The following is a 24,517-nucleotide window of genomic DNA, read 5'->3' as shown; positions in this document are numbered from 1 at the left end:
AAGAAGTTATTCCATTTATTAGGTATTGGGAATAGATTCTGCAGGGAAGCTGAAGGGTGGAGATTGTTAGCCCACACAGGTACAGGAGGAGGGACACAAAAGGCTTAGGAGCTGAGGACACATGGAGAGACAGACACAACAGAAGATGATGAAGAAATAAGGAACAGGGCATATGCCAGCCAGAGGGGAACAAGCACATGCCTTTTGGGGGTTGCCCGGCAACTAGAAAGCAGAGCTCCCCAGCCTCCACAAGCGACCTTTAACCTGGTAAATTGACCTCCAGCTTTGTACCTCTAAGCCTTGCACTATTATTGGTATGTTTTACTCTGACTGTAACTCTTGGTATATTCTTACTGTATATTTCTTGTAATTATCTAGTGCACCCTTAAGGCATTTAAACCATAAATTAATTTTGGGCTGATCCTTTTATTCTGATTGCGAATCTCAGAATACCCAGCGTGGGTAACAGGGCAGTCTCCCCGGCGGCCGTTTGCTCTAGGTGCAGTTCCCTTATTGACCTGAGAGACAAAGGGGGCGCCGGAGAGCTGTGCCTGTCACGGATTGGTGATATAGGAGGAACCAGTTTTCTTCACACATATTAACACCTGGGTGAGACCTGCAGCCTTCAGGACAGATGTTACATTATTACTAGTCACACAATAAACCTATACAGAGTTCACTGCACTCATATATATTTATACATATTTCACTACAATTGTAGAAGGTAAAACTTATAAAGAAGTGCAGACAATGATCGGTGGATCAGCTACAATGCTCTCCAATAATTTATAATGGAAACCAAACCAGAGAGACGCGCAACAAAGCGGAAGACAACCATTCTAATGGATGGAAGAATAGCCAGAATGGGAAAGAATCAGCCAATGATCGGCTCCATGATGATCACAGTCTCACGTTACCAATGATCGGCTCCAGGATGATCACAGTCTCACGTTACCAATGATCGGCTCCAGGATGATCACAGTTTCACGTTACCAATGATCGGCTCCAGGATGGTCATAGACAGTATCACATTACCAATGATCGGCTCCAGGATGATCACAGTCTCACGTTACCAATGATCGGCTCCAGGATGATCACAGTCTCACGTTACCAATTATTGGCTCCAGGATGATCAGTCTCACGTTACCAATTATTGGCTCCAGGATGATCAGTCTCACGTTACCAATGATCGGCTCCAGGATGATCACAGTCTCACGTTACCAATGATCGGCTCCAGGATGATCACAGTCTCACGTTACCAATGACCGGCTCCAGGATGGTCATAGACAGTATCACATTACCAATGATCGGCTCCAGGATGATCACAGACAGTCTCACGTTACCAATGATCGGCTCCAGGATGATCAGTCTCACGTTACCAATGATCGGCTCCAGGATGATCACACAGTCTCACGTTACCAATGATCGGCTCCAGGATGATCATAGACTGTCTCACGTTACCAATGATCGGCTCCAGGATGATCAGTCTCACGTTACCAATAATCGGCTCCAGGATGATCAGTCTCACGTTACCAATGATCGGCTCCAGGATGATCACACAGTCTCACGTTACCAATGATCGGCTCCAGGATGATCATAGACTGTCTCACGTTACCAATGATCGGCTCCAGGATGATCAGTCTCACGTTACCAATGATCGGCTCCAGGATGATCATAAACTGTCTAACGTTACCAATGATCGGCTCCAGGATGATCACAGACAGTTTCACGTTACCAATCATCAGCTCCAGGATGATCACGGTCTCACGTTACCAATGATCGGCTCCAGGATGATCACAGACAGTCTCACGTTACCAATGATTGGCTCCAGGATGATCATAAACTGTCTAACGTTACCAATGATCGGCTCCAGGATGATCACAGACAGTTTCACGTTACCAATCATCAGCTCCAGGATGATCACGGTCTCACGTTACCAATGATCGGCTCCAGGATGATCACAGACAGTCTCACGTTACCAATGATCGGCTCCAGGATGATCACAGTCTCACGTTACCAATGATCGGCTCCAGGATGATCACAGACAGTCTCACGATACCAATGATCGGCTCCAGGATGATCACAGTCTCACGTTACCAATGATCGGCTCCAGGATGATCACACACAGTCTCACGTTACCAATGATCGGCTCCAGGATGATCACAGTCTCACGTTACCAATGATCGGCTCTAGGATGATCACAGACAGTCTCACGTTACCAATGATCGGCTCCAGGATGATCACAGTCTCACGTTACCAATGATTGGCTCCAGGATGATCATAAACTGTCTAACGTTACCAATGATCGGCTCCAGGATGATCACAGACAGTCTCACGTTACCAATCATCAGCTCCAGGATGATCACAGTCTCACGTTACCAATCATCAGCTCCAGGATGATCACAGACAGTCTCACGATACCAATGATCGGCTCCAGGATGATCATAAACTGTCTAACGTTACCAATGATTGGCTCCAGGATGATCACAGTCTCACGTTACCAGTGATCGGCTCCAGGATGATCACAGACAGTCTCACGATACCAATGATCGGCTCCAGGATGATCACAGTCTCACGTTACCAATGATCGGCTCCAGGATGATCACAGTCTCACGTTACCAATGATCGGCTCCAGGATGATCACAATCTCACGTTACCAATGATCGGCTCCAGGATGATCACAGTCTCACGTTACCAGTGATCGGCTCCAGGATGATCACAGACAGTCTCACGTTACCAATGATCGGCTCCAGGATGATCACAGTCTCACGTTACCAATGATCGGCTCCAGGATGATCACAGACAGTCTCACGTTACCAATGATCGGCTCCAGGATGATCACAGTCTCACGTTACCAATGATCAGCTCCAGGATGATCACAGACAGTCTCACGTTACCAATGATCGGCTCCAGGATGATCACAATCTCACGTTACCAATGATCGGCTCCAGGATGATCACACACAGTCTCACGTTACCAATGATCGGCTCCAGGATGATCACAGTCTCACGTTACCAATGATCGGCTCTAGGATGATCACAGTCTCACGTTACCAATGATCGGCTCCAGGATGATCACACAGTCTCACGTTACCAATGATCGGCTCCAGGATGATCACACAGTCTCACGTTACCAATGATCGGCTCCAGGATGATCACAGACAGTCTCACGTTACCAATCATCAGCTCCAGGATGATCACAGACAGTCTCACGTTACCAATGATCGGCTCCAGGATGATCACAGACAGTCTCACGTTACCAATCATCAGCTCCAGGATGATCACAGACAGTCTCACGATACCAATGATTGGCTCCAGGATGATCATAAACTGTCTAACGTTACCAATGATCGACTCCAGGATGATCACAGTCTCACGTTACCAATGATCGGCTCCAGGATGATCACAGACAGTCTCACGTTACCAATGATCGGCTCCAGGATGATCACAATCTCACGTTACCAATGATCGGCTCCAGGATGATCACAGTCTCACGTTACCAATGATCGGCTCCAGGATGATCACAGTCTCACGTTACCAATGATCGGCTCCAGGATGATCACAATCTCACGTTACCAATGATCGGCTCCAGGATGATCACAATCTCACGTTACCAATGATCGGCTCCAGGATGATCACAGTCTCATGTTACCAATGATCGGCTCCAGGATGATCACAGTCTCACGTTACCAATGATCGGCTCCAGGATGATCACAGTCTCATGTTACCAATGATCGGCTCCAGGATGATCACAGTCTCACGTTACCAATGATCGGCTCCAGGATGATCACAGTCTCACGTTACCAATGATCGGCTCCAGGATGATCACAATCTCACGTTACCAATGATCGGCTCCAGGATGATCACAGTCTCATGTTACCAATGATCGGCTCCAGGATGATCACAGTCTCACGTTACCAATGATCGGCTCCAGGATCATCACAGTCTCACGTTACCAATGATCGGCTCCAGGATCATCACAGTCTCACGTTACCAATGATCGGCTCCAGGATGATCAGTCTCACGTTACCAATGATCGGCTCCAGGATCATCACAGTCTCACGTTACCTGTGACAGGTGGAAGACGCCTGTGTGACGCTAATCTCTTACCAAGAAGTCCCTGCAAAGTCCAACTGATAAAGACATACTGCAGAGGATACAATCTGCCAAAGAACACATCTACTGGCCTAAAGAGAAATGGAGAAACATTTTGTGGCCTGATGAAAATAAAAATTTTTTTTTAAGGGGGGAAGGGGGGGGGGGGGGGGGGGGGGGTTATATGGGCCAAGGGCTGCAGTTCATCAGACGACCCCCCAAACTGTGCAATCAAGCCACAGTGCCCTCTGCACACAGTGAAGCTTGGTGGCGAAGCATCATGATATGGGCAGGTTTCTCTTACTATGGTGCTGGACCTATTTACCGCACACCAGGGATCATGGACCAGTTTATATATATTACAATACTTGAAGAGGTCATGTTTCCTTACGCTGAAGATGGAGTAACAGGTGACCGGGGCAGAAGGTGATGACTCCATGCTACATAGACGGGAGGCCGGTAACAAGGAAATATCAGGTCAGTGATTCCCAGGAAGGATAAATCCTCATAAAGAACAGTAGTAAAGACAAATGCAGACGCTGCGGATTATCAGAACGGACGATGGTCATTTTCTGCTATTGTCTGTGAAGTAGTTATACATTATCTACATTTCTCCGTGTTGTGAATTAGGACACAGCGAGCGACGTGCCCAATGCTGGAGATAAAAGGAGGAGAAAGGTTTGGGATTCTCTCGTGTTTGTGAACACTCCTGTATCTATAGATGAGACTGTTCTATAGATGTAATCCGTACATCCCTTCTCCACAACTCTGCCTCATCTCCTCAGTTGGTCGCCAGATAGAGCATGGTTGGTGCTCGTTCACATGTAGTCTGTCCCTAATTAATGACAGACCAAACACTTCTATCAGGGACACCAAAAATAAAGGCGAAATAGATGGAACATTGGGCACGGATAGAAGAATTCACAAAGCTAATCCCCCTAGAGTAACCCTTCCTGACCGCGGGGTCAGCACCCCAATAACATAACATCTCCACGATTTTCCACAGGATACCAGTAAAGGAATCCACGAGTAATACCTCGGTCCCAGGAAGTAGAGGCCGAGATCTTGTATAAAAAGACCTTTATTATCTCAGGTGCAACAGGTTAAGAAAAAACATCAAATAAAAAAAACTGCAAAATGAGCAAAAAAAAGGCCCAAAAATATTAACAGCAAATCTACTATCAGTAACCAATATAAAAAAAACGAATCTGTAAAAAAACTTTATAAAAGAAGAGCGGGTCCTGCGCTGAACGTAGTAAGGCAGACTTCTAATCGGCCGAGGAATCCTTCATTACACAGGCACTTAGTGTGAGGTGCAGGTTACATGGAAGATGCCGTGCGGAAAATACACTACAAAAACAACACAAAACAAGCAAAAAAAAAAAAAAAACAACGGACAAGCCGGCCTCGGGCTACAACAGGGTCAAATCAGAAGATGGACAAACCCCAGGCTCCTCAGCACTGACCATGAGCTTAGACTGGTGGTCCCCAAATTGAGCTTGAGTCCTGACTGGTGGTCCCTCAGCACTGACCATGAGCTTAGACTGGTGGTGACTCAGAGTTTATGTTATGGCCCCTAAAAAACCTTCACTAGTGGTGGATTGACCTAAATCCAGGACTGATCGTCTCTTGGCATTTTCCCACACTCTAGACGCATTGGTTCATTACAAACATCCCATGCAAAAGGTCCTTCACTACTGACCAAGTCTGTGGGTCTCTACTTGAGACCCTCAAATATTTAAAATGACCATGTGAAACAATACCTGCTACCTGCTCCATGTATCAGGCATTGGCAGTATGATCTCAGCCTGGTATGACTGACTCTGGATGCGTTTCAGAGAAAAATATCCTTTAGTAACCACCGAGGACTGAGCTGCGCTGGAGACCAGTCAGATAGGTGGTGTCCCCGCCTGCTGGATTGACAGGTCTCCCCTATAGTGGCTTGCGAAAATTTTCACCCCTTTTGCTTTTTGCCGATTTTTACATTGCAGCCTGTGTTTAAATTTTTTTGTCATCTGATTTGTGTGTGATGCATCAGCACATTGTCTAAGTTGGTGAAGTGAAAAAATATAGGCAGAAATTACATTAAAGTGCATATGTATTCACCCCTTTTGCGAAGAAGCCCCCAAAAATTTCGGGTGCAAGAAATTCCTTTCATAAGTCTCATGTTTAGTGACAGTAGGTCCCCCTGTGTGCAATCAAAGTGTCATGTCCGTCAGTATATACACTATCTTTTCTGAAAGGCCATAGAGGATGCAACACCATTAACAAAGTTAACAACACTAACCAAACACCACCATGAAGACCAAAGAGATGCCCAAACATCACCATGAAGACCAAGGAGATCTCCAAAAATCACCATGTAGACCAAGGAGATCTCCAAACACCACCATGAAGACCAAGGAGATCTCCAAACACCACCATGAAGACCAAGGAGATCTCCAAAAATCACCATGAAGACCAAGGAGATCTCCAAACACCACCATGAAGACCAAGGAGATCTCCAAAAATCACCATGAAGACCAAGGAGATCTCCAAAAATCACCATGTAGACCAAGGAGATCTCCAAACACCACCATGAAGACCAAGGAGATCTCCAAACACCACCATGAAGACCAAGGAGATCTCCAAAAATCACCATGTAGACCAAGAAGATTCCCAAACATCACCATGAAGACCAATGAGATCTCCAAACACCACCATGAAGACCAAGGAGATCTCCAAAAATCACCTTGAAGACCAAGGAGATCTCCAAACACCACCATGAAGACCAAAAGAGATCTCCAAACAAGTCAGGGACAAAGCTGTTGAGAAGTACAAGTCAGGGTTGGGTTATAAAAAATATCTCCCAATCTCTGATGATTCCCTGGAGCAACATCAAATCCATTATCAACAACTGGAAAGAACATGGTACCACAACAAACCTGTCACCAAACTGCCCACTAAAACTAAGAGCACGGTCAAGGAGGGCATTAATCAGAAAGTCAGCAAATGTAAACTTGAAGGAGCTGCAGAGTCCCCAAGCATAGACTAGCTTATTGTGGGCGAATGGACAGATACTCCATACAATCCATAGAGGTGGCCTTTATGGTAGAGTTCCCAGAAAAAAACTTTACTTACAGACAAAAATTGTAAGGCTCGTTTTGAGTTTGCCAAAAAGACATGTGGGAGACTCCTCAAATGTATGGAAGCAGGTGCTGTGGTCAGAAGAGACCAAAACTGAAGTTTTTGGTTACCATGTTTGGTGCCAAATCAACACAACTCATCACCTAGGAACACCATCCCCACAGAGAAACATTGTGGTGGTAGCATCATGCTCTAGGGATGTTTTCGTCAGGGGAGTCGAGGGGAAGATGGATGGTGCAAAATACAGGGATTTTATTGAGCTGAACCTGTTTCAGACTGTCAGTGATTTGAGACTTGGATGGAGGTTCACTTTCCAACAAGGCAATGACCCAAAGCCTACTGCTAAAGCAACAACATCCAATGGAGAATCTGTGGTCAGACGTGAAGATCGCTGTTCACCAGAGGAAGCTATCAAACGTGAAGGAGCTGGAGCAATTTTGCCTTGAAGAATTGGCAAAAATCCCAGAAGCCAGAACAGAGACTTAAGCAAAGTGACTTACAGCTGTAACAGCCGCAAAAGGAGGCTCTACAAAGTACTGACTTTTGGGGGGTGAATAGTTATGCACATTGAAGTTTTCAGTTATTTTGTCCTGTTTGTTGTTTGCTTCACAATAAAAATAAAACCAAACCTTCACAGTTGTTGGTATATTTTTTACATGAACTGAAGCAAACCTGCAAAAAAAACCAAAAAAACTGTGAAATTCCAGGTTGGGAGGTAGCAAAACATGAAACATGCCAAGAGTGGTGAATACTTCCCAAGACAGTGTATATGCCACAAAGGCGGAGACCTGTTAATTCAGGCCAACCGGTGAGACGGCATAGGGGACCTCACCTGTCTGCCTAGTCTCCGGCTCGGCCCCCCGCAGTTGTTAAATAATGTTTTTCTTTGCAGCATCTGACAGTCAAGTATACCGGGGCTGAGATCATACAGCCAGTGACCGAGGATTGGGAGCAAATGTCATATGTCAGGCTTTCTTGAAGAAAAGTGTGCCGGTCTGGAGGCCTTTCAGCTCTCATGATAGAAACATTGGGCAAGGTAAATTTCAGCAGCCAATCCCTTAGTTCTTAGGAGAAATTAGCAGCTGCCAAAGAGGTCCCAAAAGAGGGAAACAAAAAAAAAATGCAAGAAAGGAGGATCAAGGTATCGGGAGGAGAGACGAAAGGAGTCTGGCAATGGTGTGGTCTCCTCTCCACCGTGACAACACGAGGAAACTTGGCTGAACCCATGGGGCATGTCTAGGCGGTCAGCGGTAATATAATCGCTATGTACTTGTGCATGTGACATCTAAGTGGCCCCTCATCTCAGATCAAAGGACCCTCAGCACCAGTCAAACGAGTGTTTACCTGGCAGCAAATCCCTCTGCTCTTTCCAATTGTTGTGGGTCGTGTCACATGGGTAGATTAAGGCTATGTCCATCTCAGTCCTGCATCCTGAAGGACCTGGCATGTTCGCAGACTGCCTGTACTGATACCACCCATGTGCTGAGGCCCAGAGGCACTTAATTCTGTAGTCTTATATGCAGCATGCGAATTTGAAATACTGATAGTCAGCGTCCCCGGAGCCTGGAGAGACATCAACGACGGACAAGTTCTGGAGGTTGCTGTGGCACAAGGTCCACAAGTCAGATTTGGCACCCGGCGCCCTGAGGTGGCTTCAGCTCGTACCGACATATAAGATTAAACATTAATCTGTGAATAAATATGTTCCTAGGAGACATGTAACATTAGTGACTGATGTATGTACATTGAGGATGGGAGCGGAGGACGATGGCGGCTGAATTGTGCGAAGCCCCCTCCCCACTGAGGTCCATAATGTCAGCAGCAGACACAGCTGGGACGGCTGCAGTGTAGTGTCCGGCCGCCGGTGCTCGCCCTCCCTGAGGCAGATTCTGTGCTTGTCCTTGGTCACCGCTCTCCCTCTGCAGCCTCACATCTTGCTGTCTGAAGGAGAGTCTCCCAGCGTGTTTGCGACGTCGCTGAATGAGGGGCGATCTTTGGGGCTGGAGGCCCAGCAGCGCTGCATCAGTTTGTAGTAACGTGAGGAGCAGTTCTCAGGAGCCGACGGCTTTAGGGATCCATCCTGTAAACCTGCCACAAAGACCATGGTGAACCAAAAGAGGCAGATGGATGGACACCCAGACCCCAAATCCCAGACAGGGAGTCACCTACCAGCAAGCACTTCGTCATCTGCCATGTCCATGTAAGGCAACTCTCCCAAAGTGAAGACCTCCCACATTAAGACCCCAAAAGACCAGACGTCAGATTTTGTGGAGAAGTCGTCATCCTGCACAGCTTCCGGAGGCATCCAGCGTAGCGGAACCCAGGCCTGGCGCAGGTGGTAATATTCACTGTAAGACAAAAAGCAAAGAAGACGTCACTCACCCTAATAGACATCAACTTTGGCCCTATCCTGGATCTCATCATACCTAACTGACCGTACATTCAGCGTCTCCCACTCACACACCACCTCCTCACCTCGCCCCCTATCTGTCAGAGTCCCGCAAGGTTCAGTTCTAGGACCCCTGCTCTTCTCCATTTACACCTTTGGCCTGGGACAGCCCATAGAATCTCATGGCTTTCAGTATCACCTCTATGCTGATGACACACAGATCTACATCTCTGGACCAGATATCACCTCCCTACTAACCAGAATCCCTCAATGTCTGTCCGCTATTTCATCCTTCTTCTCCGCTAGATTTCTGAAACTTAACATGGACAAAACAGAATTCATCATCTTTCCCCCATCTCACACGACCTCCCCAACGAACCTATCCATTACAGTAAACGGCTGCCCACTCTCCCCAGTCCCACAAGCTCGCTGTCTCGGGGTAATCCTTGACACTGATCTCTCCTTTAAACCACATATCCAAGCCCTTTCCACTTCCTACCGCCTCCAACTCAAAAATATTCCTAAACATTCCTAAACCAAGAATCTGCAAAGACCCTAGTCCATGCCCTCATCATCTCCCGCCTCGACTACTGCAACCTCCTGCTCTGTGGCCTCCCCTCTAACACTCTCGCACCCCTCCAATCTATTCTAAACTCTGCTGCCCGACTAATCCACCTGTCCCCCCGCTATTCCCCGGCTTCTCCCCTCTGTCAATTACTTCATTGGCTCCCCATTGCCCAGAGACTCCAGTACAAAAGCCTAACCATGACGTACAAAGCCATCCACAACCTGTCTCCTCCATACATCTGTGACCTTGTCTCCCGGTACTTACCTACCCGCAACCTCAGATCCTCACAAGATCTCCTTCTCTACTCCCCTCTTATCTCCTCTTCCCACAATCGTATACAAGATTTCTCTCGCGTATCCCCCCTACTCTGGAACTCTCTACCCCAACACATCAGACTCTCACCTACCATCGAAACCTTCAAAAAGAACCTGAAGACCCACCTCTTCCGACAAGCCTACAACCTGCAGTAACCACTGATTGACCAAACCGCTGCACGGCCAGCTCTACCCTACCTACTGTATCCTCACCCATCCCTTGTAGATTGTGAGCCCTCGCGGGCAGGGTCCTCATTCCTCCTGTACCAGTTGTGACTTGTATTGTTCAAGATTATTGTACTGTTTTATTATGTATACCCCTCCTCACATGTAAAGCGCCATGGAATAAATGGCAATAAATTACTTGGCACTCAGGAGAACTTGTTGCAAGATAAGAAGTAAATATTTCATTTATTTAGTGCATCCAGTTCCAAATTAAACGTTTTCGGCAGACATACCACATGATTCTTGCACAATGGCATTAGTGTGTATACTCATATGTTCGTGTTTTTATGTTTTTAGGCACTTTACCTTGCACCTTAGCCCTGTGACCCCGCGTCTTGGGAGGTCACCTCACACTCTGTATCCTTTGGGGTGGTCAATGGGCATCCTTCTTGTCTAGTCCCTCGATAGGACTTAATACCTTCACTATTTTCCTAAATTGGTTCACAGTCTATAGCATCTCCTGAACGTGGCTCACGACTCACGGAACACCAGGCCGGATCCTTTCGACCGCCACAGCTGTTGTCTGCCATATAACTAGTGATGTATTTTATTGATTTTTCCGAGCAAAATGTATTATACCTGTATTTGTTCTGTGCATCATATGAATTTTCTAAAAGTATTCTCTTTTGTTTTTTTACGTATGTATTACAGTATTCAAAAACTATTTCTGATGAAGGTCTTGTGATAAGACCGAAAACGTTTAATTTGGAACTGGATGCACTAAATAAATGAAATATTTACTTCTTATCTTGCAACAAGTTCTCCTGAGTGCCAAGTAATTTATTGCTTATATTTGACGGGTTGGATACCTAACTTGTGCACCTCCAAGAAGCCCTGAGTGCCGTGTCTACTATTGCAACATGGAATAAATGGCGCTATAATAATAAATAATAATAATATAATAACTTTCACTGGGGATCTTACATGGCGGAAAAGTGACATTACTGGTCAGAGTGCAAGAGATCAGCACCCACTAAAGGAGGCGGCAAGTATCTATTGTAGGATCAGGAATCCACCGTCCACAAAAGACGACGACCATCTACTGTAAGAACAGGGATCTCCCACCCACGGAAAAGAGGTGAGCATCTAACATCACGCTTGAGAATAGATGACTGTGGTGAAATATATATAATGTATATATATATATAATGTTGTATGGAAAAAGAAAAAATGGATAGCACTCACCGATCATTAAAACTTCACGCTTTATTCAGACGATTAAAACGTCATGGCCAGGAGAATGGGTTACAGGACACTGACCCGTGGAAGCGCTGTGTAGCGCGAAACGGCCGTCGTCAGCACTGGCTCGCACATTCCTGTAACCCATTCTCCTGGCCATGACGTTTTAATTGTTTGAATAAAGCGTGAAGTTTTAAGGATCGGTGAGTGCTATCCATTTTTTCTTTTTCCAGACAACAATTGTGATGTTTTCTGGACAAGCACCCGGAATCCAGTGATACAGCCTGTGTATGACAACAACACCTGTGATCTAAGAGTCTAGCCAAACAGCAGTGCTGCCATTTTTTTCTATTGAAGTGGGGATATACAGTACAGACCATAAGTTTGGACACACCTTCTCATTTAAAGATTTTTCTGTATTTTCATGACTATGAAAATTGTACATTCACACTGAAGGCATCAAAACTATGAATTAACACGTGTGGAATTATATACTTAACAAAAAGTGTGAAACAACAGAAATTCTGTCTTATATTCTAGGTTCTTCAAAGTAGCCACCTTTTGCTTTGATGACTGCTTTGCACACTCTTGGCATTCTCTTGATGAGCTTCAAGAGGTAGTCACCGGGAATGGTTTTCACTTCACAGGTGTGCCCTGTCAGGTTTAATAAGTGGGATTTCTTGCCTTATAAATGGTTTTGGGACCATCAGTTGTGTTGAGCAGAAGTCTGGTGGATACACAGCTGATAGTCCTACTGAATAGACTGTTAGCTGCTTTTTTCTTGCCATAATGCAAATTCCAAGTAAAGAAAAATGAGTGGCCATCATTACTTTAAGAAATGAAGGTCAGTCTGTCTGAAAAATTAGGAAAACTTTGAAAATGTCCCCAAGTGCAGTGGCAAAAACTATCAAGCGCTACAAAGAAACTGGCTCACATGAGGACCGGCCGAGGAAAGGAAGACCAAGAGTCACCTCTGCTTCTGAGGATAAGTTTATCCGAGTCACCAGCCTCAGAAATCACAGGTTACCAGCAGCTCAGATTAGAGACCAGGTCAATGCCACACAGAGTTCTAGCAGCAGACACATCTCTACAACAACTGTTACGAGGAGACTTTGTGCAGCAGGCCTTCATGGTAAAATAGCTGCTAGGAAACCACTGCTAAGGACAGGCAACAAGCAGAAGAGACTTGTTTGGGCGAAAGAACACAAGGAATGGACATTAGACCAGTGGAAATCTGTGCTTTGGTCTGATGAGTCCAAATTTGAGATCTTTGGTTCCAACCAGCGTGTCTTTGAGCGACGCAGAAAAGGTGAACGGATGGACTCTACTTGCCTGGTTCCCACCGTGAAGCATGGAGGAGGAGGAGGTGTGATGGTGTGGGGGGCTTTGCTGGTGACACTGTTGGGGATTTATTCAATACTGAAGGCATTCTGAACCAGCAGGTCTACCACAGCATCTTGCAGCGGCATGCTCTTCCATCCGGTTTGCGTTTAGTTGGACCATCATTTATTTTTCAACAGAACAATGACCCCAAACACCTCCAGGATGTGTAAGGGGTATTTGACCAAGAAGGAGAGTGATGGGGGGCTACGCCAGATGACCTGGCCTCCACAGTCACCAGACCTGAACCCAATCGAGATGGTTTGGGGTGAGCTGGACCGCAGAGTGAAGGCAAAAGGGCCAACAAGTGCTAAGCATCATGGGAACTCCTTCAAGATTGTTGGAAGACCATTCCTGGTGACGACCTCTTGAAGCTCATCAAGAGAATGCCAAGAGTGTGTAAAGCAGTCATCAAAGCAAAAGGTGGCTACTTTGAAGAACCTAGATTATAAGACATATTTTCAGTTGTTTCACACTTTTTTGTTAAGTATATAATTCCACATGTCAATTCATAGTTTTGATGCCTTCAGTGTGAATGTACAATTTTCAGAGTCATGAAAACACAGAAAAATCTTTAAATGAGAAGGTGTGTCCAAACTTTTGGTCTATTGTGTGACTAGCAGTAATTTAACATCTGTACTGAAGGCTGCAGCTCTCACAGGAGGTCACAACACACATGTCTTGGGAAGGCAGTAATGTCTCCGATCTCACCAGGGGGTCGTGCTGGGAACCAAGAAGAAAGGGAACATTTGACACCTTCTAGCTCTTTGAAGAGAGATGTTGATTACAGCCTGACACTATCTATCTGTCGGAAGCTTTACACAAAGAATATCCGAGAAAATAATATATTCATTGGGGGCGCGGCCGTGGTCCAATCAAAAACAAGCAATTAGAATATCAGCTTGAGGGGTTGGTCTACAAATCTGACCTCCCAATCTGCGCATGCAGCTTATTCTACAGTACAGACAGGCTGCAGAGCGCCGGGACCGGGCCGAGAGAGAGGCTGCAGAACGCTGGGACCGGGCTGAGAGAGAGGCTGCAGAACGCCGGGAGGAGAGAGCTTTCCAGCTTCAGATGGCTCAACTAGAGCGGGGTATCAGTCCTCAGATAACCCCCTCCCAGGACATAAATCCAAGGAGACCACGTCTTGAAAACTTTCTTGTGATGGAGAAGACTTAGATACATTCCTGCGGGGATTTGAAAAAACCTGCAGGCAGTACCATCTACCCCGTGAGCAGTGGGTGCAGTATCTAACCCCAGGGTTGAGAAGCAAAGCCCTGGAAGTTTTTGCTGGCCTCCCACCAGAGCTAGATGCGAACTATGAGGCCATAAAAGAGGCCCTGATCAGGAAATACAACCTGACACCAGAAGTGTATCGGAGAAAGTTCCGGAACCTACAACGTGGATCAACTGACAGCTATGCAGATGTTGTGAGCACCTTGAGGACCACGTTCCACCAATGGATCAGGGGACTTTCTGTCAACAGTTTTGAGGACTTAACGGATCTTATGGTCAAGGATCAATTTCTTCACATGTGCCCCACGGATGTACGACAATTTGTGTGTGATCGGGAGCCACAAACTGTGGATCAGGCTGCAAGGATTGCGGACAGCTATGTGGCTAACAGGATGCCTGAGGTGCAGAAGCCATCGGGATTCAGCTGGAGGGGAGGTAAGCCAAACGGGGACCCTTCTCCCTCTGCCGGACGATCACCAGTGCTGTCCAAGCCCACCTTCTATGGGTCCCAGGGGAAGACATTCTCTAGGCGAAGCACGCCGGTGCTTCTCCTGCAACAAAGTGGGACATGTTAGCGCTGTCTGCCCTAATAGGGAGAAAAGTCCAGCCACAACCACAAAGCCGACTGTGCCCCCACCGTCTGTCCTCTTTGTAGCCGGCTCTGATGTGAGGGCTAATGAGAACTGTCAATCTATCACTGTTGGCAATAAAGTCACCATTGGTCTCAGAGACACTGGGGCAGAGGTGACCCTGGTGCGTCCAGCCATGATAACCCCTGCCGATATCATACCAGGAAAGACTATGTCTATAACCGGGATTGGAGGGGTCAGCCCTGCCGTGCCCATGGCCCGTGTGTACCTGGACTGGGGAGCAGGGAAAGGACTGAGAGAAGTGGGAGTATCAGAGGCTATTCCCACCAATGTATTGCTAGGCACGGACCTGGGGAGGATGGTGTCCCACTATGTTCCTCCCTTGCAAGTAAATGATGCAGAGAAGGTGGAAGAAAGTGACCCACCTGAGATTCCATGCGAGGAGGGAAAATGTCCCATTGCACAGGACTGTAAATATGCGGCAGCCGTGACCCGGAGTCAGGCTGCCGCTCAGACTCAGGCCCAGAGATTAGAGGATGAGTCTCAGACAGAACTGCCAGAACAGAAGGCCCATACTGTGGTCTCGGAGCCTCCTCACATGGCAGACCCACCAAGGTCCCTGATAACAGACACTGAAGATTCAGCTTCAGACTAGAGCCTGGCAGTCACACTAGGCCGGGGCCTGCAGGCTGACCGTCAGAGCTTCCAGGAGGCCCATACTGTGGTCCCGAAGCCTCCATACATGGCAGACCCACTGAGGTCCCTGATAACAGACACTGAAAACTCAGCTTCAAACTAGAGCCTGGCAGTCACACTAGGCCAGGGCCTGCAAGCCGACCGTCAGAGCTTGCAGGAGGCCCTGCAGACAGATGTCAGTCTGGAGGAGCTCAGATGTCTTGCACACCGACCCCCTGCTGCTTCTGACAAAGAGAGAGTATACTGCGACCAGGGCAGACTGTATACAGAGACTATCCCCACGGATACTACAGAATCTTGGGACTATGAACGGCGGCTGATCGTCCCTTATCCATTTAGGGAACAATTATTGAGAATTGCCCAATGAAATTCCTTTGGCCGGACATCTTGGAATATAAAAGACTAAAGCTCGCCTGACACATAACTTCTATTGGCCCAAGATGGGGACAGATATTGCCAATTACTGTCGATCATGTGTAGTTTGTCAGAGAGCTGGGAAGTCCGGGAATATACAGAAAACTCCATTGATACCACTGCCTGTGATCGATGAACCTTTCCAGCGAGTGGCTGTGGATATCATAGGGCCACTTGCCATCCCTAGCAGATCTGGCAAAAAGTACATCCTCACAGTGGTGGACTATGCTACACGATACCCGGAAGCTGTGGCACTATCCTCCATCCCAGCAGACAAAGTGGCGGATGCTTTACTGACTGTGTTCTCTCGTGTGGGTTTCCCCAGGGAAATGTTGACCGATCAGGGAACCCAGTTGATGTCTGATCTGATGGAAAGCCCCTGTGAAAGAATACAAGTACAGCATGTTGTGGCCAGCGCCTGTCATCCCCAAACCAACGGACTCTGCGAGCGCTTCAATGGAACATTAAAGCAAATGCTCAGAATGCTGGTGGAGACTGAAGGGAGACTGGGAGCGGTATCTCCCCCATCTGCTGTTTGCCTACAGAGAGCTACCCCAGGCGTCTACTGGATTCTCCCCCTTTGAACTGGTCTATGGGAGGAGGGTCAGGAGGCCACTGGATTTGATTAAGGACTGTTGAGAGGACGACCCCAGAACTACTGGAGTCTCAGTGGTCGAATATGTACTGCGGCTCAGAGAGAGAATGCAAAAACTGAGCAACCTGGTCCATGAGAACGTGACCCAGGCCCAAACCAACCAGAAGGTCTGGTACGACCATAATGCCAGACTGAGGGCCTACGAGGAGGGGCAGAAGGTTTGGGTGTTGGTCCCTATGTTACAGAATAAATTGCAGGCCGCATGGGAGGGACCATATACTGTATATAAGCGGCTGAATGATGGTAATTATGTGGTGACACTAGTTGAGCATGCAAAGCGTCAGAAAGTGTTTCATGTAAATATGCTGAAGGCTCATCATGCCAGGGAGGCCTGTGTCTTACCTGTCTGTAGCCTGCCTGAAGAGGGGGAGGCTGATCTGTTACTGGCTGTGGGGGCCGGGACTCAGTACATGGAGTCCCTGGAGTCAGCAGAGTTTAACCCTGAGCTATCCCACAGTCAGAGGTCTGAGCTGATGGGGGCGCTCAGCGAGTTCACCGAAGTCTTCACAGGGGAGCCTGGGAGGACACACTTAGCAGTTCACCATGTGGACACTGGTACTAATCCCCCAGTACGGCAGTCGGCATACCGTGTGTCAGCAGAGGTGAAGGCACACATGAGGGAACAGGTAGAGGAGATGCTGAAACTCAAGGTGATACAAAAATCCCAGAGTGCCTGGGCCTCGCCTGTGGTTCTTGTCCCAAAAAAGGACCGTACTACCCGGTTCTGTGTAGACTACAGGAAATTAAATGTACTGACTACATGTGAGGTCTACCCCATGCTGAGGATAGATGAGCTGTTAGAGCAGCTAGCTAAAGCATCATACCTCGCCATCATGGACCTGAGTAGGGGATAGTGGCAGATACCCCTGACCAGAGAAGCTCAGGAGAGGTCGGCCTTTATAACACCATTCGGGCTGTTTGAGTTTCTGGTGATGCCCTTTGGTATGAAGAATGCCCCTGCCACCTTCCAGAGGTTGGTCAATCACTTATTGGAAGGATGTGATTGTTTTGCTGTCGCTTATCTTGATGATATAGCCATCTTTAGTGATTCTTGGGAGGAACACCTCGTACATCTGTCTCAGGTTTTGCAGAACCTTAAAACTGCAGGTCTTACTGTTAAGCCAGGAAAGTGTCAGGTAGCCATGCGGGAAGTTCAATACCTAGGACACCGGGTGGGGGGAGGACTGCTAAAACCTGAGCCAGGGAAGGTAGAAGCCATTACAGCCTGGGCCACCCCACAAACCAAGAAGCAGGTACTGTCCTTCCTGGGTACGGCTGGCTACTATAGGAGGTTTGTACCAAACTACAGTGCTCTGGCCAAACCGTTAACTGATCTGACCAGGAAGAGACTTCCCATAATGGTCTCCTGGAGTCCTCAGTGTGAGGAATCATTTTCTGCCCTAAAGTCGGCATTGGTTAGTTCACCCGTCCTGCAGGCTCCAGATTTCACTCGCCGGTTTGTAGTGCAGACAGATGCCAGCACCTATGGGCTAGGTGCAGTTCTCAGCCAGGTGAACCAACAAGGAGAGGAACACCCAATTCTGTACCCAAGCAGAAAACTCGTGCCCAGAGAAGTGGCTTATGCCACCATTGAAAAAGAATGTTTGGCAATTGTGTGGGCTCTGCAGAAGCTGCAACCATCTCTCTATGGGCGCAACGTCACCGTGATCACAGATCATAACCCATTGAGTTGGCTCAACCGAGTAGTTGGGGACAATGGGAAATTGCTTAGATGGAGTTTGATACTTCAGCAATATGATTTCACAATTCAGCACAAGAAGGGAGTTGATCGTGGCAATGCTGATGGCCTGTCTCACCAAGGTGGGGCGGAACCAGATACGTGCTCGGGAGCTGACCTGTAAGTCAACCCCCATGCACGTTCATAAGGAGGGAGATGTGGTGAAATATGTATAGTTTTATATGTGTAACCAGCAGTAATTTAACATCTGTCCTGATGGCTGCAGGTCTCACCAAGGTGTTAATACGTATTATCCTGAGAAAGCAGTCTCCTGTCTTCACTCTCGCCCAGGGGCCTCCTAAGAACCAGGAAGGAGAGGAAACGCTTCACACCTTCAGCTCTTTTGAAGAGAGATGTCAATTACAGCCTGACACTATATATCTGTGAGAACCTTTTGTGAGAGTGTTCAGAGGAAAATAATATATTCATTGGGGGAGTAGCCAAGATCCAATCAAAAACAAGCAATTATAATATTAACATGAGAGGCTGGTCTAGAAATTTGACCTATACAAAGTTGTTCACATGTGGGGGCAGCCTGGAAAGCTGATCTGAGCCATTCCATATTTCTCCCTCCCTCAGGGACAGAGTACCAGACTGCAAAGTTCAATATTACTGTAAGTTTCTCCCTTTATTTTAGAACTGTTGATGCATATTTGTATGTTCCTTTATTATCATATTTTTATACCTTTTTTATTATAAGAACTGTATCTTTTTTGTATTAAAGCTTAAAACTTTAACACGTTGAACCTTGCATGCTCTAAAGAATACATAGCCTTAAACTGTGTGAGCCCTATGAGTGGTGGACAGTATTAGTAATATTTCCAGGACTCATCGCCCGTGTGTTCGGTGAGTGGTGGCAGCGCGTATGAGCGGGTGTGTGATTTATGCTTCCATTACAGAATAGGACACAGGTTGAATGCTGGACAGAGAGGGGAGATGGATTAACCCTTGTAGGCGCAACCCCAAGTTGCGTGCTCAGGGCAGCTATGTGACAAAATAGCGGCAGCACTGAGGGATTTGTGACAATTGGTGGCAGCGGTGGGATCCGTGACAGCCCCCAAAATGGGCAGGACAAAATTGTTGGCACCTTTCCAAAATTGTGGACAAACAACTTTGTTTCCAGCATGTGATGCTCGTTCACACTCACCTGTGACAAGTAACAGGTGTAGGCAACATGAAAATCACACCTGAAACCAGATAAAAAGTGTAGAAGTTGCCTCAAACTTTCCATTATGTATCGGTGTGTGCCACACTAAGCAAGGAAAACAGAAAGAGGCAAAAAAAATTGTCTCAGGACTTGAGAACCAAAATTGTTGAAAAATATCAACAATCTGAATGTTGTAAGTCAATCTCCAGAGATCTTGAAGTTTCTTTGTCCACGGTGTGCAACATAACCAAGAACCCATGGCACTGCAGCATGGATGGAAAAGAAAAATTGATGCAAGGTTGTACAGGCAGGACAGTCCGGATGTTACTGCTCCCGGTGACACTCACCTTGCTTCCTGGGTCCCTCGCCGCGTACCGCCTGCTCTTCCGTGTCCTCAGCCTGGCTGGGGATCCTGCTCCCCACGCATACGTGCTAGACCGCTTACGTCACGCGCACTCCCAGCTTCTTTATGATGCCTGGTTTTACTGACCTGGAAGCGCTGTCCTGCCTGGGCAGCGGCCTTCGGGTATATCAGGTCGCTTTCTTCTAGAGGAAGTGCCTATTATTGTGCCTTTCTGTGCCTCCTCCAGGTCCTCTTAGGTTTCAGTATGTCAGGTCCCCATACCTCTCAGGGTACTGTTCCCCCAGGTACCTTCACTGCTATTCTGTCCTTGTAATTTGCTCTGTCCCTGCACGCTTCCAGTGCGTGCTCTGCCCCTGCACGCTTCCAGTGCGTGCTCTGCTCTGTCCCTGCACGCTTCCAGTGCGTGCTCTGCTCTGTCCCTGCACGCTTCCAGTGCGTGCTCTGCTCTGTCCCTGCACGCTTCCAGTGCGTGCTCTGCTCTGTCCCTGCACGCTTCCAGTGCGTGCTCTGCTCTGTCCCTGCACGCTTCCAGTGCGTGCTCTGCTCTATCCATGTACGCTTCCAGTGTCTGCTCTGCTCTGTCCCTGTACGCTTCCAGTGCGTGCTCTGCTCTGCCCCTGCACGCTTCCAGTGCGTGCTCTGCCCCTGCACGCTTCCAGTGCATGCTAGGCTCTGTCCCTGCACGCTTCCAGTGCGTGCTCTGCTCTGTCCCTGCACGCTTCCAGTGCGTGCTCTGCTCTGTCCCTGCACGCTTCCAGTGCGTGCTCTGCTCCGTTCATGTACACTTCCAGTGCATGATCTGTTCCGTCCAGGATCCAGTACCCTCTGTGTGAACCCTGCCGTGTCCTGACTCCCAGGTCTTTCTGTGGCTGCTCTTCCCGTCTTGTTTTTGGCGGGTACCCTGATTCTTCCCGTTTGTCCTCGAGCCGCCCCTCTGGCACAAGCTATTCCGGTGTACCTCCTTCCTAGGCTTGTCCCTAAAGGTCCCTGTATAGGGGTCGGTTCCACCTGGCCAGCTCGCCTGGGATCAGTCATCATCGCAATCCAGTGGGTCCACTCCAGGAATCATAATACCGGATGGCGGATAAACAGCCCCAATCAAGTTCCAAGTAAATTCAAGCTGTCCTGCAGGTTCAGGGTGCATCAGTGTTAGTGCGAACTATCTGTACACATGTGAATCAAATTAAACGCTATGGCAGGAGACATCAGAGGACCCCACTGCTAACAAGAGACATAAAAAAGCTAGACTGCAGTTTGCCAAAATGTACGTGAGTAAGCCAAAATCCTTCTGGGAAAGCGTCCTGAGGACAGACGAGACTAACACAGAGCTTCTTGGTAAAGCTCATCATTGTACTGTAAAAATAAAAATAGAGGAGGATAGGCAAGTCTAAATAAAATCTTCAAGCTTTATGTCCATAAGGTTAAACGGTTCCACATGGTGATGGTAACATTTCTGGCGTCTACTGCGCCCTTAGCTATAGAGCGGGAAGATTTTGTTTGGCTGTGCCTATCCTCCTTTATTTTTCTTTGGATGTTTGCTGTGTGTCAGAAGCTATGGACATGACACTCACTATGATGAAGACAGGTATGTATCGATTCAAAGTACGATGGGAACTTTTATTTCAAGTTGAACACAATTTTACTATTTACCGAAGACTGAATGAGCCCTACAAAGAAAAGAACACAGTACCTACAGTCAGATATGGTGGAGGCTCACAGATTTTTTTGTGGTTGTTTGGCTGCCTCTGTCCCTTGGTGCCTTGACTGTGTGGAACGCTTCATGAAATCTGAAGATTACCAAAGGATTTTGGGTGGCAATGTCGTGTCCGGGGTCAGGCAGCTGGGTCTGCGTCCTAGGTCATGGGTCTTCCAGCAGGACAATGACCCCAAACATACATCAAGAAGCCACCAGAAACGGGAGAAAACCAAGTGCTGGAGAGTCCTGAAGTGGCAGTAATGAGTACGGATCTAAATCACATTGATCACTTGTGCAGAAATCTTACAATCGCTGTTGGGAGGAGGCGACTTTACAATATGAAGGACAGTGAGCAGTTTGCTGGGATCTTGGATGACTTTTCTTACAAAGAGGTGGAAGAGGCTTGTGGATGGTTATAGGAAGTGATTGACTGCAGTTATTTATTCCAAAAAGCGTGCAACTAAACATTAAGTTGAGGCTGCCAACAATTTTTTCAGGCAAATTTATAGGGTTCTGTGTGAAATGATGTCCAATTTGCAATTTTTTCTCAGATTTTTTTTTGTGTTCTTCCAATACACACAAAGGAAATAACATATAAAACAAAACATGTGGAACTGCAATATTTTCTGGGAGAAATACCTAATTTTCTAGAACAATGTCAAGGGTGCCATCACTTTAGGCCATGGCTGTATGTGAAGAGGCAACCATCATCACGTAAGACCAGAAATCCACCCACAAGAGAAGGCAACCATGTACCAAGACCAGGGATTCATCACCCTCGAGAAGCAGCGACCATCTGCTGCAAGATCAGGGATCCACCACCCACTACTAGAGGAAGCAACCATCTACTGTAAGACCAATGATATGATGACCAGTACAAGAGGCAGCCGACTACTGTAAGACACGGGTTCTGGTGTCTATAAGAGGACGCCGCTGTCTACTGTATAAGCAGGGATCCACTACCCATGAGAAGAGATGGCCATCGACCATAAAAGCAGGGATCCACTACCCATGAGAAGAGATGGCCATCGACCATAAAAGCAGGGATCCATTGCGAACGAGAAGAGATGGCCGACTGCTGTAAGACCAGAGATTCACATGAAGTCCATGAGAAGAGGCGACTGTCACATGCAGAGTTCCCCAACCTTTCTTACCTTGTGAGCCACATGCAGACATCCGCCCGGCCCCCCAGAATAGTGACATCCTGCTCAGGCACCCCTCCAAGTAGCCATTACCAATCAGCCAACGCTTCCTCACAGAAGTCGCGCTGCGCGGAGTACTTACATCCAGGGGTTCTCACCTTACACTGATTTACTATTCTTGCATCTATCACTTCCATCACACTACCTCACCCAGCTTCAATCACCTCGTCAGACAGGTAATAACATCCGATCTCCAGATTCCTACATTACGTTATCCCGAGGGCCCGACCACGCACACCCTGATCTGCGCTTGTGTAGTGATAGTCCAGAAGTCACCATCTCAAGTCTCGTTCTTCAGAACTGTTAGCTAGACGTGGACCAGGCATGTCACAAATCACAGGACTGCGAGCCACATGTGGCTCTCCATCCACAGCTTGGGGACTTCTGATCTACTGTAAGATCAGGGATCCACCAACCACAAAAAGCTGCAACAGTCCAATATAAGACCAGGGCTCCACCGCCTACCAGGAAGAGACACCCAGGCATCCAGCACACATGAAAGGAGCCATCCATTTACTACTGAAAGAACAGGGATCGACTGTCCATGAAAAAGTGGCAACTGTCTACTGTAAGATCAGGGATCCTCCACCCACGAGAAGCAGCAACATTCTACTGCAAGATCAGGGATCCTCCATCCACAAGAAGCAGCAACATTCTACTATAAGATCAGGGATCCTCCACCCACGAGAAGCAGCAACATTCTACTATAAGATCAGGGATCCTCCATCCACAAGAAGCAGCAACATTCTACTATAAGACCAGGGATCCTCCACCCACGAGAAGCAGCAACATTCTACTATAAGACCAGGGATCCTCCATCCACAAGAAGCAGCAACATTCTACTATAAGACCAGGGATCCTCCGCCCACAAGAAGCAGCAACATTCTACTATAAGACCAGGGATCCTCCGCCCACAAGAAGCAGCAACATTCTACTATAAGACCAGGGATCCTCCACCCACAAGAAGCAGCAACATTCTACTATAAGACCAGGGATCCTCTGCCCACGAGAAGCAGCAACATTCTACTATAAGACCAGGGATCCTCCATCCACAAGAAGCAGCAACATTCTACTATAAGACCAGGGGTCCTCTGCCCACGAGAAGCAGCAACATTCTACTGTAAGATCAGGGATCCTCCACCCACAAGAAGCAGAAACATTCTACTATAAGACCAGGGATCCTCCACCCACAAGAAGCAGCAACATTCTACTATAAGATCAGGGATCCTCCACCCACGAGAAGCAGCAACATTCTACTATAAGATCAGGGATCCTCCACCCACAAGAAGCAGCAACATTCTACTATAAGATCAGGGATCCTCCACCCACGAGAAGCAGCAACATTCTACTATAAGATCAGGGATCCTCCACCCACAAGAAGCAGCAACATTCTACTATAAGATCAGGGATCCTCCACCCACAAGAAGCAGCAACATTCTACTGTAAGATCAGGGATCCTCCACCCACAAGAAGCAGCAACATTCTACTATAAGATCAGGGATCC

The 24,517-nt window shown here is 47.5% G+C and overlaps 1 protein-coding gene across 1 annotated transcript in view; it reads right to left on the bottom strand.

Moving 5' to 3' along the window:
- Positions 1-5,157: 5,157 nt before the first annotated feature.
- Positions 5,158-24,517, bottom strand: part of PTK7 (protein tyrosine kinase 7 (inactive)) — a 35,688-nt gene continuing 16,328 nt past the window's right edge. Inside the window, exons 19-20 of the mRNA XM_069768213.1 lie at positions 9,390-9,568; positions 5,158-9,308 (exon numbers count right to left, since the gene is read on the bottom strand). Of these exons, the coding sequence (XP_069624314.1) occupies positions 9,148-9,308; positions 9,390-9,568 (340 nt within the window). The 3' untranslated portion in view covers positions 5,158-9,147. The remainder of the gene's footprint in view (positions 9,309-9,389; positions 9,569-24,517) is intronic.

This window comes from Ranitomeya imitator, chromosome 5 (genome assembly GCF_032444005.1).
Source record: "Ranitomeya imitator isolate aRanImi1 chromosome 5, aRanImi1.pri, whole genome shotgun sequence".
NCBI classification, from domain to species: domain Eukaryota; kingdom Metazoa; phylum Chordata; class Amphibia; order Anura; family Dendrobatidae; genus Ranitomeya; species Ranitomeya imitator.
Note: the sequence above shows the minus strand (reverse complement) of the source record. Positions and strands in the feature narration are given on the sequence as shown.